This window comes from Fusarium subglutinans (genome assembly GCF_013396075.1).
Source record: "Fusarium subglutinans strain NRRL 66333 chromosome Unknown NRRL66333_c0000089, whole genome shotgun sequence".
Taxonomy (NCBI): Eukaryota; Fungi; Ascomycota; class Sordariomycetes; order Hypocreales; family Nectriaceae; genus Fusarium; species Fusarium subglutinans.
In genome coordinates, this window is record NW_023502152.1 from 23178 (window position 1) to 35360 (window position 12183).

Sequence of the window (12183 nt, forward strand, 5' to 3'; positions counted from 1 at the left end):
TCGCGATCCCCAAGTCGATTTATTCGTTAAACACAGACGGTAGAAGCCTATTTTTTGTCTCGTGCCAAGCTGCCACATCCCACATGATCATGCGCTCTTGAGCTTGACACTCTACGATAGCCTTTCAGATGCCCTTTGCGCAACTCGTCGTTGGCAGCCCAGGCTCTGGGAAGAGTACCTATTGTGATGGCAGTATGTTTTTTTTTTTTTTTTTTTTTTTTTTTTAAATACTGGATCTTCTGTCTAGGTAGACTGACCGATATAGTGCACCAGTTCCTGGGCGCCATCGGGCGAGCCTGTTCAGTCGTAAATCTCGATCCTGCCAATGACCATACAAACTACCCTGCGGCACTCGACATTCGCAACCTAGTCAAACTCGAGGAAATTATGAAAGATGACAAACTGGGTCCTAATGGCGGCATTTTATATGCCCTCGAAGAATTGGAACATAATTTTGAGTGGTTGGAAGAGGGACTGAAAGAATTCAGTGAAGACTACGTTCTTTTTGACTGCCCGGGACAGGTGGAACTATACACACACCACAACTCCCTACGGAATATCTTCTACAAACTCCAGAAGATCGGATACAGGGTTGGTAGATTCCCTCTAAGGAAACCCAGCAACTGACCATGCATAGCTTGTTTGCGTCCACCTCTCGGATTCTTTCTGTCTAACGCAACCCTCGCTATACGTATCGAACGTCCTCCTTTCCCTCCGAGCCATGATCCAGATGGACATGCCGCACATAAACATCCTCTCAAAGATCGACAAAGTCTCCGAGTATGACGAGCTCCCGTTCAACCTCGACTATTACACAGACGTAGACGACCTGACATATTTAACGCCCCATCTTGAATCAGAATCACCCGCTTTGAGGAGCGAAAAGTTTGGCAAGCTGAACGAGGCTATCGCAAATCTGATCGAGAGTTATGGTCTGGTGCGTTATGAGGTCCTCGCCGTCGAAAATAAGAAAAGCATGATGCACATTCTTCGTGTCATTGATCGTGCCGGTGGATACGTCTTTGGCGGTGCTGAAGGTGCCAATGACACAGTGTGGGCGGTCGCCATGAGGAGTGAGTCGTCCATGCTAGAGGTGCAGGATATCCAGGAGCGCTGGATTGATCAAAAGGTGGAATATGACCAAATGGAGCGTGAGGCAGAGGAGGAGCAGGCTCGCATCCAAGAAGAACAGGCCATGGAGCTGGACCAGAGTGAACCATTTGCTCCAGCGGGTGGAATAGACCCAGACTTTGGAGATATGACAGTTCCAAAGGACAGTGGGATCAAGGTAGTTAGAAAAAAATGATACCCGTTCATCAATCCGCATCATCCATGTCTTCATCACTCGACGCGTCGTTGACGTCCAGAACCATTTCGTCCTGATTACGCAGCGAAAGGCTGAGAGAAGATTGGGAGTCCGTATCCTCCTTTGCAGCAAGGATGAGTCTCTTGGCCTGACGAATGGCTTCTTCCTCAGCTTTGCGAATTGTCCCACTGACGCGTACAACGCGAAAGATACACGACCGTCCGTCTTTGACGGGAACATGATCCATAAAGGTCAATGTTGACCAAAGCATTTGATAGTGAGCCCTTGAACATCGTAGGATGAAAGTTGAGGTTGCTAGGGACAAGTATTTTACTAGACATGTCAGGAATGCGAAGCAGTTCAATTTTACTATCCAATACTCACCTGAGCAGCCCATTAAAGCCCCAGATCCACAGTCGCCATAAAGTGACGCGACTTCAGCCTTGATACCCCTGATAAGTGCACCAGGAGTGAGCTTTTCGATGGTTGGTTGGTGGTTCAGAACAAAGTCTGGCAAATTTGATTTTGCAGCCTTTGAAGGGTCTGGCAGGTAAACAATGTTGACAAGGAGATACCTTTCCTTTATGCGAACCATTTTGAGGAAGCGGCGGTGAAAAATGAAGGATGTTGTTGTGGATGTTGGCGAATAAGAGAAGTTGAACAAAGGCTTGTGACTGAAGAAGTCGACTTGCATCTCCGTGGAAGTTTACTGTAGCGGCTTCGGGAGCTGCCCCACCAAGACCGGGGCGGTCCAGCGGGGCCGTAGACGAGGGAGCTTCCCCGCCGTCATTAGTTGATGAACTCAATTTATTCTATATGCTCGTTTCTCCCTGTAGGAAGCTGTATCTTTTGTCAACTATACACAGACACTGATATTCTTACTGTATGAAACGGAGTTCTTCAGAAATTGTTGCTCATTTCGCATAAAAACCATGGCTTCCGGTCCCTTGAAAGCGGCGCTTCTTATCGTCTCGACGACAGCAGCCAAAGACGCTTCTGCTGATGCTTCAGGACCTATACTCGCCCAAGTACTGAAAGACGAAGGTGACGGGAAGTGGGAAATTCATGATACAAAGATTGTCTCTGATGATGTGCTCGCTATCCAACGACAGATAACTACCTGGACCGACAGTCCTGATAGTGTCAACCTCGTTGTGACTACTGGCGGAACTGGCTTTGCTACTGGAGACTCTACCCCAGAAGTAAGCATTCAATAGAGATAACTTATGAGCCATTAAGGACTAATCGTATCTAGGCAGTCACTCCCTTACTTCATAAGCAAGCCCCAGGCCTCGTTCATGGCATGTTGGCCGCGTCTCTCACAGTCACACCCTGTAAGCGATGTAGCTTCCAAAATCGTATCAGATAGTCCTAACAAGATCCTTAGTTGCAATGATGTCACGCCCGGTAGCAGGAGTCCGCAACTCGTCCATCATCGTCACCTTACCTGGTTCACCCAAAGGTGCCAAGGAGAACCTTCAAGCCATCGTCAAGACACTACCCCATGCCTGTATTCAGGCTGGAGGTGGCAATTCCAGAGCTATTCACAGTGGTGGAATTAAGAAACTGGAAGCTGAAGCAGGTCTCACAGGTGGAGATACCCAGTCTACAGCTGCCAGTGGATGCGGCCATCACCACCACGGCCACGGTCATGGTCACGGTCACGGTCACGGGCATGGAAATCTCGTGAGACATACAAAGCCCGGAACTACTCTCTCTAATGATCCTGCCCTTGGACCTTCTCGTAGATACCGAGAATCGCCCTATCCCATGCTGCCAGTTGAAGACGCCCTGTCATTGATCGAAGAGCATACCCCTGGACCGGAGGTTATCTCAGCACCAGTTAATCAGTCCATCATCAACTCAGTTCTAGCCGAGGATGTCAAGGCCAGGGAGAATGTCCCGGCCTTCCGCGCCAGTATTGTGGATGGCTACGCAGTGGTGGCCCCTAAGGATGGCCAGCTAAAGGGCGTTTTCCCGGTAACAGCCATTTCTCATGCTTCACCTGGTGAGATCGGGGCTCTGAACGAGGGAGAACTGGCTAGAATCACCACAGGAGCCCCTATTCCTCCTGGTGCCACGACTGTCGTTATGGTTGAGGACACTATCCTCAAAACAATGTCAGAGGATGGCAAGGAGGAGAAGGAAGTTGAAATTCAAGTCGATGGAGTAAAGGAGGGTGAGAACATCCGAGAAGTTGGTAGTGATGTCAAACAAGGTACAGTTATCCTCAACAAGGGAGAGACTATCAGCGGCGTGGGCGGTGAGATCGGCCTTCTCGCTTCTGTGGGAGTATCAGAGGCAAAGGTGTACCGTCGTCCTGTGGTAGCCGTACTATCCACTGGTGATGAGATCGTCGAGTACAACCGCCCGGGTGATCTAAAGCTCGGCGAAGTCCGAGACACCAATCGAATCACTCTCATGTCCGCAGCAAGGGAATGGGGTTATGAAGTTATCGATCTCGGCATTGCTAGTGACAAGCCCGGCACTTTGGAGGAGACACTCCGTGATGGACTGAGACGTGCAGATCTTCTCATTACCACCGGTGGTGTCTCCATGGGCGAGCTTGATCTTCTTAAACCAACGATTGAGCGTTCTCTTGGCGGCACTATTCACTTCGGGCGTGTTGCTATGAAGCCTGGAAAACCAACTACCTTTGCCACAGTTCCCGTCAAGGACAATTCGGGCCAACGTGTTACCAAGACCATCTTCTCACTTCCCGGCAACCCAGCGTCGGCTCTTGTTACTTTCCATTTGTTTGTGCTCCCTTCACTGCACAAGCTGTCTGGCGCCTCGACTAAGGGCCTCCCAAGAGTACCTGCTGTCATCTCGCACGAGTTCCCCCTGGACCCTAGACCCGAGTATCATCGAGCTGTGGTCACAGTTGGCAGGGATGGGCTTCTCTCGGCTACAAGTACTGGAGGACAACGCAGCTCCAAGGTTGGAAGCTTGAGGTCAGCTAACGCCTTGGTCATTTTGCCTAGTGGAAAAGGAAAACTGGACAAGGGATCAAAGGTTGAGGTTTTGCTATTGAGCGCTGTGCAGGCTGCTTAGAAGTTGGTCTAAGCCCATACAACGCACCTGCCTGCATAAAATAAAAATCTTTAGTAACGTGTAATTCAAATCTCATCGTGATGTACACTTCCACAACCTCCATATGATACTGGTACTGGTACAGGTACAGCCAAAATACGTCCTCCCAAGCCAATCTTCCAAACGCCTGACCAAATATTATTGGCGCAATGCATGCACGCGCTCCGTCTCTTTTAAACACACAAGGTAGTGCCGTCGGTAAACTCGCCGGGCTTGATGATGTCTAAGGATAGATGTCGGGTTTACTTCTTCTCACCGAAGGCAGGGGCCTTGCTAGAGACTAGAAGACCAATGATCAGACCGAACAAGCCAAGCACTGAGCTGAAAATTTCGATAACAAGAATCTTGACGAAGCTAGAGACATATAAGTAGTTGGTCTAAGTTATGATGATTTTAGATGAATGACGTACAGTGAAGGATCGGCAGCATCGGCCAGGGCAGCACCGCTACCGTTGATTCCAACGGCAACACCGCAGACAAGGTTGCACATGCCGACGGTAATACCAGACCAGAAGAGGGCGTATCCAGTATAGTAGGAGTTGGCGGAGTAGAGCTCGGCTCCGGAGACGTTCTCGACTTTTTGCGAGAAGACGATGGCCATGATGACGCCGTAAATGGCGACAACTTCGCAGAAGATAATGGAAATCAAGTTCTTGGTTCGGATACGAGGGGCCTTAACACCACCTCCGAGAATCGACGAGCCGGTAATGAAGATGCCCCTGAAGCCAATGCGTCAGAGCTATTCTATAAGGATGGTTGGTTGAGGGTATACACACCATGCAGCGCCGACAACTGAGAGACCGATACAAAGCGCGATTCCTAGCGTAGCCCATGTATAAGGCGAAACTGATTCGAGAAAACCGCCGATATCGAAGGACTCGCCACTTCCAGTGAAGAGCATGTCTACACGACAATATCATAGTCAGTAAAAAGCACAATGGAGCCTCCAAGTATCAACGCCTATTGGGAACGGGTTTCGCGTACAAGCTCCAACGATGGTCAAGAACGACCCAATGCCGCCCACTCCATAGTACAGACTCATTGCGACGGTATTCGAATTGCTATCTCGACGGTCCAGGGGTTGATGTGTTGGCGATGGTGAGCGTCGGGTCGGATGAAGGTGGCTTATTCTGAGCTTGAAGGAGCTCCTGTTTCAAGGTACCTTGAAGCTGCGATGCGTGTCCACCAGCACGCAGGCAACTGGAATAACTGGGACCGACGTCACATGATGCGAGGCTGACTGGTGGCTTGTGGCTCGCTTAGTCATTCCCGCTGTGTACATCCCTCGAGGCAGATGCATCTTATCAACCTTGCCCTTGACAAACCATCAACCACCCAAAACCGAAAATAGTAATTTAACGACCGACTTCATTCACGCCTGAACTTCATCATGGCTACCGGAGCGCAATCTTTCTATGAGCTGTACCGTCGAAGCAGGTACTGCGCCATATTGCTATGCGCTGCTCTGCGACAGCCTGGCTAACATGGTTCACTGCAGCATTGGTCTCGCTTTGACAGATACCCTCGATGATCTCATCAGCGACGAGCGCATTAACCCTCAACTTGCCATGAAGATTCTGAGCAATTTTGATCAGGCCATCACTGAGGCTCTTCAGAAGAACGTCAAAGCTAGACTTCAGTTCAAGGTGGGCGAATATCTCCGAGCTCGGCGCACGTATTTCGACTAGAACTAACCACCTCTTCTACAGGGAAGCCTCGACACCTACCGATTCTGCGACGAAGTCTGGACCTTTTTGATCAAGAATGTGACCTTCAAAATGGACAATGGGAGTCAATCCGTCACGGCGAACAAGGTCAAGATTGTTAGCTGCAACGCCAAGAAGCCTGGCGAGGGACAATAAGTCCACGACTCACGAATGCGCACGATCGAACACGAAGAATGGGATTTGCAACATTCACAAATTGGGAAACTACCCGAAATTCTGCTTTTCCGGCATTGGGCGGCGTTTGGAACCTGGCTCTTACAGTTACAGGATATTGATTTATCGTAGGCTAGAAGTTAAGCACTAGATTCAGTGCTAGGACACTAGACTTGATTTTATGCACAGTCAACGGAAGTTTAGTCAAGAATGATACTATATTGCTTTATTTGGAATCTACTAGGTGAGTTATTAGATAAGGTACCTACCTAGGTAGGTAGTGAGATAACAACAACGTGACGTACATAAATTCACTGCCCCTCAACGAGTAAGAAATATCAGACCTTAATACGAGGTTATAATAAACTCAGTTAGAAGTATACTAAACGTATATGAAATTACCTAAAAGTTACCTAAGTCTTTTTATCATTTAGGATCAAAGTCTCAAGCGTTCTTTCTTCCCCGGGCTGGTTTCTTAAAACGTCTCTAACCAGGGGGTCGACTCTGTCTAAGACAGGCGGTCCCCCACTAAAAGACCACTTCTCTGCCTCTAACAAGGGTGCCAAGTCAATCCATCATCATCAGGGGCCCTCCATTCTCACCAACCTAAGAACTCCGAAGACTCCGACGACCATGCTCCGTAAACGTCAGAAGCCAGAAGCTGGACCTCCTTCTGCTTCACCTTTAAAGAAACAGCCATCCACTGAGATGCCGTCACCAAGTAATTGGAGCCTGCGGTCGCAATGGATGTTCTTTGCGGTTGCCAGTGGTGCTTGTGCTGCTTTCAATGGAGTTTTTGCAAAGTTGTAAGTACAAGGACATATTTCCCTTTTAGCGATATTCCAAGTGTATGGTGCAGGTTGCGCCATGGAGACCTCGGGCTGCAAAGAGGTAACTTGATAGATCAAGGTGCCAATGCTAATTTACTCAGGACAACTACACAACTCACAACCAACCTGTCCGACAGCGTTGCGAAACTGATCGGCCTATCCGCTCATAAGCATATAGTCGAATATATCGTTCGAGGCGTAAGTTGGTCTCTTTTGCTCTGACTTGACTCACAACTCATCCTTTCAGATATTCTTCATCCTCAATTTAACATTCAATGGTGTTGTAAGTAACTTCCAGTCCAACTTCTGATCACTCACTCATATGCTTCAGATGTGGACGCTGTTTACTCAGGCTCTAGCCCGTGGTACATCCACAACTCAAGTCTCCATCATGAATACATCCACGAACTTCATGGTTACCGCTGTCTTAGGCGCCTTGATCTTCTCAGAAGCTCTCCCTCCTCTGTGGTGGGCTGGCGCTGCGCTACTTGTCGCAGGCAATGTCATCGTGGGTCGGAAGGATGAGACTAAAGATGCTGGCGCCGCTGCCGCTGCTGAAGGGCCGAGTTATGTTCCTTTGCCGAGTGAAGATGATGGAGCACAGCGGGATGACGATGAGGATGTTATTGATTTGGGCAGAGAATCGGATGAGAGAACACGATAGACATGGTGGCTAGTCACACAGAGTGCCACGAGAGACCTGCTGTTGAATCTCTGATAGAATTGAGACATTTAGCATAAGTTGAAAAGAGAGAGAGAAAAATAGATTCAATCCCGAACACCAGCTTATCATGCACGTCTCTATAGTAACAGATAGTAAAAGGTAGCAATCAACATGGTCATACAATTACCGCCGACTCTCCAGCTCGACACCCTCATCGAGCACTTCCTCGTCACCGTCCAATATTTGCCCTCTCCCCAGTGGCCGCTCACCACCAGAAGTGCTTGTCAGGCGAATCCGGCCTCCTGAGTATCGTGAGACTCGGCCAGAAAACCAGTTACCAGCTCTTTGGAAAAGGTTCCAAAGTTGCTCTTGCCCCTCTTCGATACGATGATCATCCTTAGGGTTCTCGGCGGCTTCGACCTTGAATTGGTATTTCAGACAGTCTTTGACGGTTACGAGACCAGTGAGTTTGCCATGATATTCAATCAATATAACTCGAGGTCCGATCTTTTGAAACAACTCCATGACGGTCTCGAGGGGTAGTCTCGGGTGAGCTGTGACGGGTGTTGCATCAACATATCGACTAAAGTCGAGAGTTGAGGAGTGTGATGAGTCGCTATGGATGTTGTTGAGCGATGTACTGGATAGATTTGCCGACGATGGTGCAAATGTGCATTTTGCAGTCTCTGATAACGGTGAGGTTCGACTCATCTTATCAATGGCATACCGCAACTCCGTACTACCGATATAACCAACAAGTACCTTGGTGTGTTTATCTTCCACCACGGGGAAGCCTTGGTATCGATCATCAGCGAGGAGGCTCTGGACCTCGCCCAAGGTCAGACCATGAACTGGCATTGAGACGACAGAAGTTCTCATGACAGCTGAAACAGGAACTCCGAAATTGTGCTCCTCTTTACTGTCGAGGAATGGCATCCCGCTGAACCATATCATTCTATCTGCGATGCCTCCCTTGCCAAACAATTCGCTGACAGCTTTGGTGACTCCGACGACGATCATGGTGGGGAGAATATAGTTCAGAGCACCTGTGAGCTCAAACATGATGACCACCACAGATATGGTAATGTGCATGATGCCACTGAGTGCCGCAGCGGCTCCTAGTAGGGCATACGTACCTGGTGTGATGCAAGGCTCGTCAGGTTTGCATGCGGAAAAGAAGACGCTGGTGGGATTGGCTTCGTGAATGGCTTGAACGAGAATTCCAATTGTTCTTCCGAAGGACGCTCCAATTGCCATTGAAGGAACGAAGATACCAGCAGGAACCTTACATCCATAGGATAGTATAACGAGGAACAGTCTTAAGAAAGTCGCCAGGAACAGTGAAATTATGTTCCACCATCTCTTGTCAGGCTCGCAGAGACCGTGGTACGATTCTCCACGTCCGCACTCCGAGAAGAGAATCTCCATACTCTCTGTCATGTCTATCCTCAAGAAGGCGTTGGGGTAGGCAATAATAGCAGTTCCCGCTGCCAGCAAAGTCGCTTCGAGAACTGCATACTCTTTCAAGTACTTCTTTCTGAATGACTGAACCCGCAAATTCCACTTAATCACAAAGGCTCCGTAGAGACCTCCGAAGATACCAATCAGGACGTAGAATAGCAGCTCGAAGAAGTGCCAGTCGTTCTTATACTCGACCTGGAACATGACCAGTTGGCCCGTTCGGAAAGGATTCATGGCAGCGAGAACAGCTGTCGCTACCAGGGCACAGAAATAGCTTCGCCATAATGTCTTGAGAGGGAACTGGTTTGACATTTCCTCAAGAGAGAAGAGCACACCGCCGATAGGACTGCCAAAGGCGACAGCGACACCGGCAGCTGCCGAGGCGCTCAGAAACTCCCTAGTCTTAGAAGCGTTGCGTTTGTATTTGTCGAAAAGCCGAGAGATCACATTTCCCGTACACACGGCGTAGTGTACACTTGGGCCTTCTTTTCCAACCGACAAACCAGAGGCGATAGCAAGAGGGAGGCATACCGACTTGATGATTAAAGTCCACCATCCAAGGAAGCCTTTCATAACGAACCCGGCAATGATGCACTTGATCTCAGAAATACCCGAACCGGCAGCATATGGTGCAAAAGACTTAACCAAGGTGCCCGCGACGCAAGCAAATAGAGTCTATGTCGTTAGTATACACAAGTATAAATGAAGACTTGGCACTTACTGCAAAGACAAAATAGATGAAATAGTTGAAGGGTTCGAAGCCAGTCCATCTGTGCCACTGATCGCAGCCTGTCGGGTATCAGCATCATTCATATCACCATACCCTGGACACCACATACCATTCTCCTCTCCCCAGCAGCAAAAGTTCTCATTCAAGTAGAAGCCTGTCTCGCAGTAGCCCATCTTGACATCGGAGAGCCATTCTGTAATGATATTGAGTAGCGCTGCATTCAAGCCAATAGCAATACCAATGATTGTTACCACGATCCAGGCTTGCGCTGCATCATAGCTCCTCCACAGCTGATATCGCCAGCCAGGTTGTCCTTTATCGTAGAGGCCGGCCGCTTGCTTTCTTCGCGCCTTACGCTTAGCTTGTTCTCGCGCCGCATCTTGCACCCAGTCTACCGTATATCAGTATCGAAGTCTGTATTGCAGTCGATCGAGTCGCATACCTATTGTTGTAAAGTCCTGGTCCAGCTAGTTAGCACAGAGCCGCATATCCAGTGTCCCACAACGTACTTCATATCTCTTAATCTCGGCAATCTCCTCCTCGATAAGTCCAGCCCCTGTCCGTGCTGCACTCCCTGTTTCTTGATCTGCACTCGAAAAGACGGAGGATAAACGCGATACCACCGAAGGACGTCTTTCAAGTCCAGGTCCAGGAGGCGCCAAGCTGAAGGATGATTGTCGCACGTTCATGGTTCAGGCAAGGCGACCATTGTCGCTCAACCGCTATCTTTGAAGTCGCGCGAGTCGGGATGATTAGATTGACTGATTAAAAATGCTAGCGAGGCGAAAATGAGAGCTGTTTCTTTGGTAAAGGCTATTTCGTAAACGTTGTTAATATAGTGAGTGTCGTAGTGACCAACAGGGATGCTGACAGCTGATGTGTGGCTTTGGGTTCAGCCACAGTATCGCGTTTAGTGGTTGCAGCATCGCGTCTCAGACTCAGACTTCATCAGTGAATATCATTCTTCGTTTACTGTATCTTTACTTCACAAGAACAGTAATTTCACATCCGACTCGACTTATTAGCCATTGATAGCGATATAAAACATTTAAGGTCCTCCTAAATAGGTAAGCATATCACTCATATTCCCTTCGTTCTCTTCCCAACTCTCAAACGAATCGCAGCCCCTGATACAGTTGTTGGAGAATTCGCTGTAGTCAAGGTAAGGCTCACATTTCTGTTTAAGACGGTCGTGCAATTCAAGTGCCATTCTCAACTACGAATTCACTGCATACTTCATTTTGTTATTTATTTATCATTTTTCTCCTATGTATCCTGTCTTGTATTTGCTGGTTACTCCTCCAACTTTCATATCCCTGTACTGAACTTTGGCCTTCAACCCTCACCAATACAAAGCCATCCGCCTCACGCATTGATACATCTGTTCAGCTCTTTCTAACTCACTCAGACTCACTCAATCCTTTCACGCCCTCTAGCGATTTCGTCTCTACTACCGCCATGCCTTATAACACCACTGCTATTCCTCCTCGAAAGGAGCCCACAGGCCAGAATCAGCTACCTCGTAAGCTATTGACCATGCTCTTCAGTCCCAACCTAACATGGTGATAGTCTCTAGAGTTAAAAAGATCATTGCGCAAGACCCAGATATCGGCCTGTGCTCTAACAATGCAGCTTTCGTGATAACTCTCGCTGCCGTATGTGCTCGCTACCCATTCTCACTCTCGTCATACTCATGCGACATAGGAAATGTTTGTTCAGCATCTTGCGGAAGAGTCACATACCCAAGCCAAGCTAGACCGCAAACCTCGTCGAAACATCCAATACAAGGATGTCGGTAAGTTGGCTCCCTCATCCTTGACTCAACAGCTTTTCCTAACTTCAATAGCAAGCGCTGTTACACACCATGACAACCTCGAGTTTCTTGAAGACGTGGTACCAAAGACTGTTCCCTACAAGAACATCAAGGCCAAGTCCAAGGCCACGCAGGCACGACTCCAAGGTGACAATACCAACCAGAAGCTTGGATTTCCTCTAGCAAACGGCGTTGGCAAGCCTCTTGTGAACGGCAACTCCGTGGCTCATCATGATAGACAAGATGACCCGAACTCGCAGCTGGAGTTGGAGTTCAGACAGGCTTCTGGTGCGAATCGAGATGGAGATGTAGCAATGACTGGCTAGGTATAGTTATTGCTCACTTGCTTGGTGGCTTATGATAAAAGAGGCGTTTTCAGGGTTGACCGCTAGCACACTGAAAACGA

At 48.6% G+C, this 12183-nt stretch overlaps 8 protein-coding genes across 8 annotated transcripts; 5 read left to right on the plus strand and 3 right to left on the minus strand.

Annotated features, from left to right (window-relative positions):
- Positions 1-128: 128 nt before the first annotated feature.
- On the plus strand, positions 129-1306 carry FSUBG_7149 (GPn-loop GTPase; the record flags this gene model as incomplete). Its single annotated transcript, XM_036685423.1, has 3 exons — positions 129-192; positions 248-591; positions 638-1306. The coding sequence occupies 3 exons, from the start codon at positions 129-131 to the stop codon at positions 1304-1306; spliced, it is 1077 nt and encodes a 358-aa protein (XP_036537293.1).
- A 10-nt stretch (positions 1307-1316) lies between these two features.
- On the minus strand, positions 1317-1901 carry FSUBG_7150 (rpp14 family; the record flags this gene model as incomplete). The annotated part of the gene is made up of 2 exons (XM_036685425.1): positions 1317-1621; positions 1691-1901. The coding sequence occupies 2 exons, from the start codon at positions 1899-1901 to the stop codon at positions 1317-1319; spliced, it is 516 nt and encodes a 171-aa protein (XP_036537294.1).
- Positions 1902-2238: 337 nt separating this feature from the next.
- FSUBG_7151 (molybdopterin molybdotransferase) lies at positions 2239-4360 on the plus strand (the record flags this gene model as incomplete). Its single annotated transcript, XM_036685426.1, has 3 exons — positions 2239-2508; positions 2562-2640; positions 2694-4360. 3 exons carry the CDS (start codon positions 2239-2241, stop codon positions 4358-4360), a joined length of 2016 nt encoding a protein of 671 aa, XP_036537295.1.
- Positions 4361-4641: 281 nt separating this feature from the next.
- FSUBG_7152 (PPA1-H+-ATPase) lies at positions 4642-5441 on the minus strand (the record flags this gene model as incomplete). The annotated part of the gene is made up of 4 exons (XM_036685427.1): positions 4642-4753; positions 4810-5118; positions 5176-5302; positions 5384-5441. The coding sequence occupies 4 exons, from the start codon at positions 5439-5441 to the stop codon at positions 4642-4644; spliced, it is 606 nt and encodes a 201-aa protein (XP_036537296.1).
- A 348-nt stretch (positions 5442-5789) lies between these two features.
- Positions 5790-6261, plus strand: FSUBG_7153 (transcription initiation factor TFIIA small subunit; the record flags this gene model as incomplete). The annotated part of the gene is made up of 3 exons (XM_036685428.1): positions 5790-5821; positions 5874-6045; positions 6109-6261. 3 exons carry the CDS (start codon positions 5790-5792, stop codon positions 6259-6261), a joined length of 357 nt encoding a protein of 118 aa, XP_036537297.1.
- A 651-nt stretch (positions 6262-6912) lies between these two features.
- FSUBG_7154 (transmembrane 42) lies at positions 6913-7773 on the plus strand (the record flags this gene model as incomplete). Its single annotated transcript, XM_036685429.1, has 4 exons — positions 6913-7085; positions 7211-7307; positions 7357-7392; positions 7441-7773. 4 exons carry the CDS (start codon positions 6913-6915, stop codon positions 7771-7773), a joined length of 639 nt encoding a protein of 212 aa, XP_036537298.1.
- A 183-nt stretch (positions 7774-7956) lies between these two features.
- On the minus strand, positions 7957-10653 carry FSUBG_7155 (uncharacterized protein; the record flags this gene model as incomplete). The annotated part of the gene is made up of 5 exons (XM_036685430.1): positions 7957-9909; positions 9956-10023; positions 10074-10355; positions 10407-10431; positions 10474-10653. The coding sequence occupies 5 exons, from the start codon at positions 10651-10653 to the stop codon at positions 7957-7959; spliced, it is 2508 nt and encodes an 835-aa protein (XP_036537299.1).
- A 769-nt stretch (positions 10654-11422) lies between these two features.
- Positions 11423-12103, plus strand: FSUBG_7156 (uncharacterized protein; the record flags this gene model as incomplete). The annotated part of the gene is made up of 4 exons (XM_036685431.1): positions 11423-11486; positions 11534-11619; positions 11669-11759; positions 11811-12103. The coding sequence occupies 4 exons, from the start codon at positions 11423-11425 to the stop codon at positions 12101-12103; spliced, it is 534 nt and encodes a 177-aa protein (XP_036537300.1).
- Between the last annotated feature and the right edge of the window lie 80 nt (positions 12104-12183).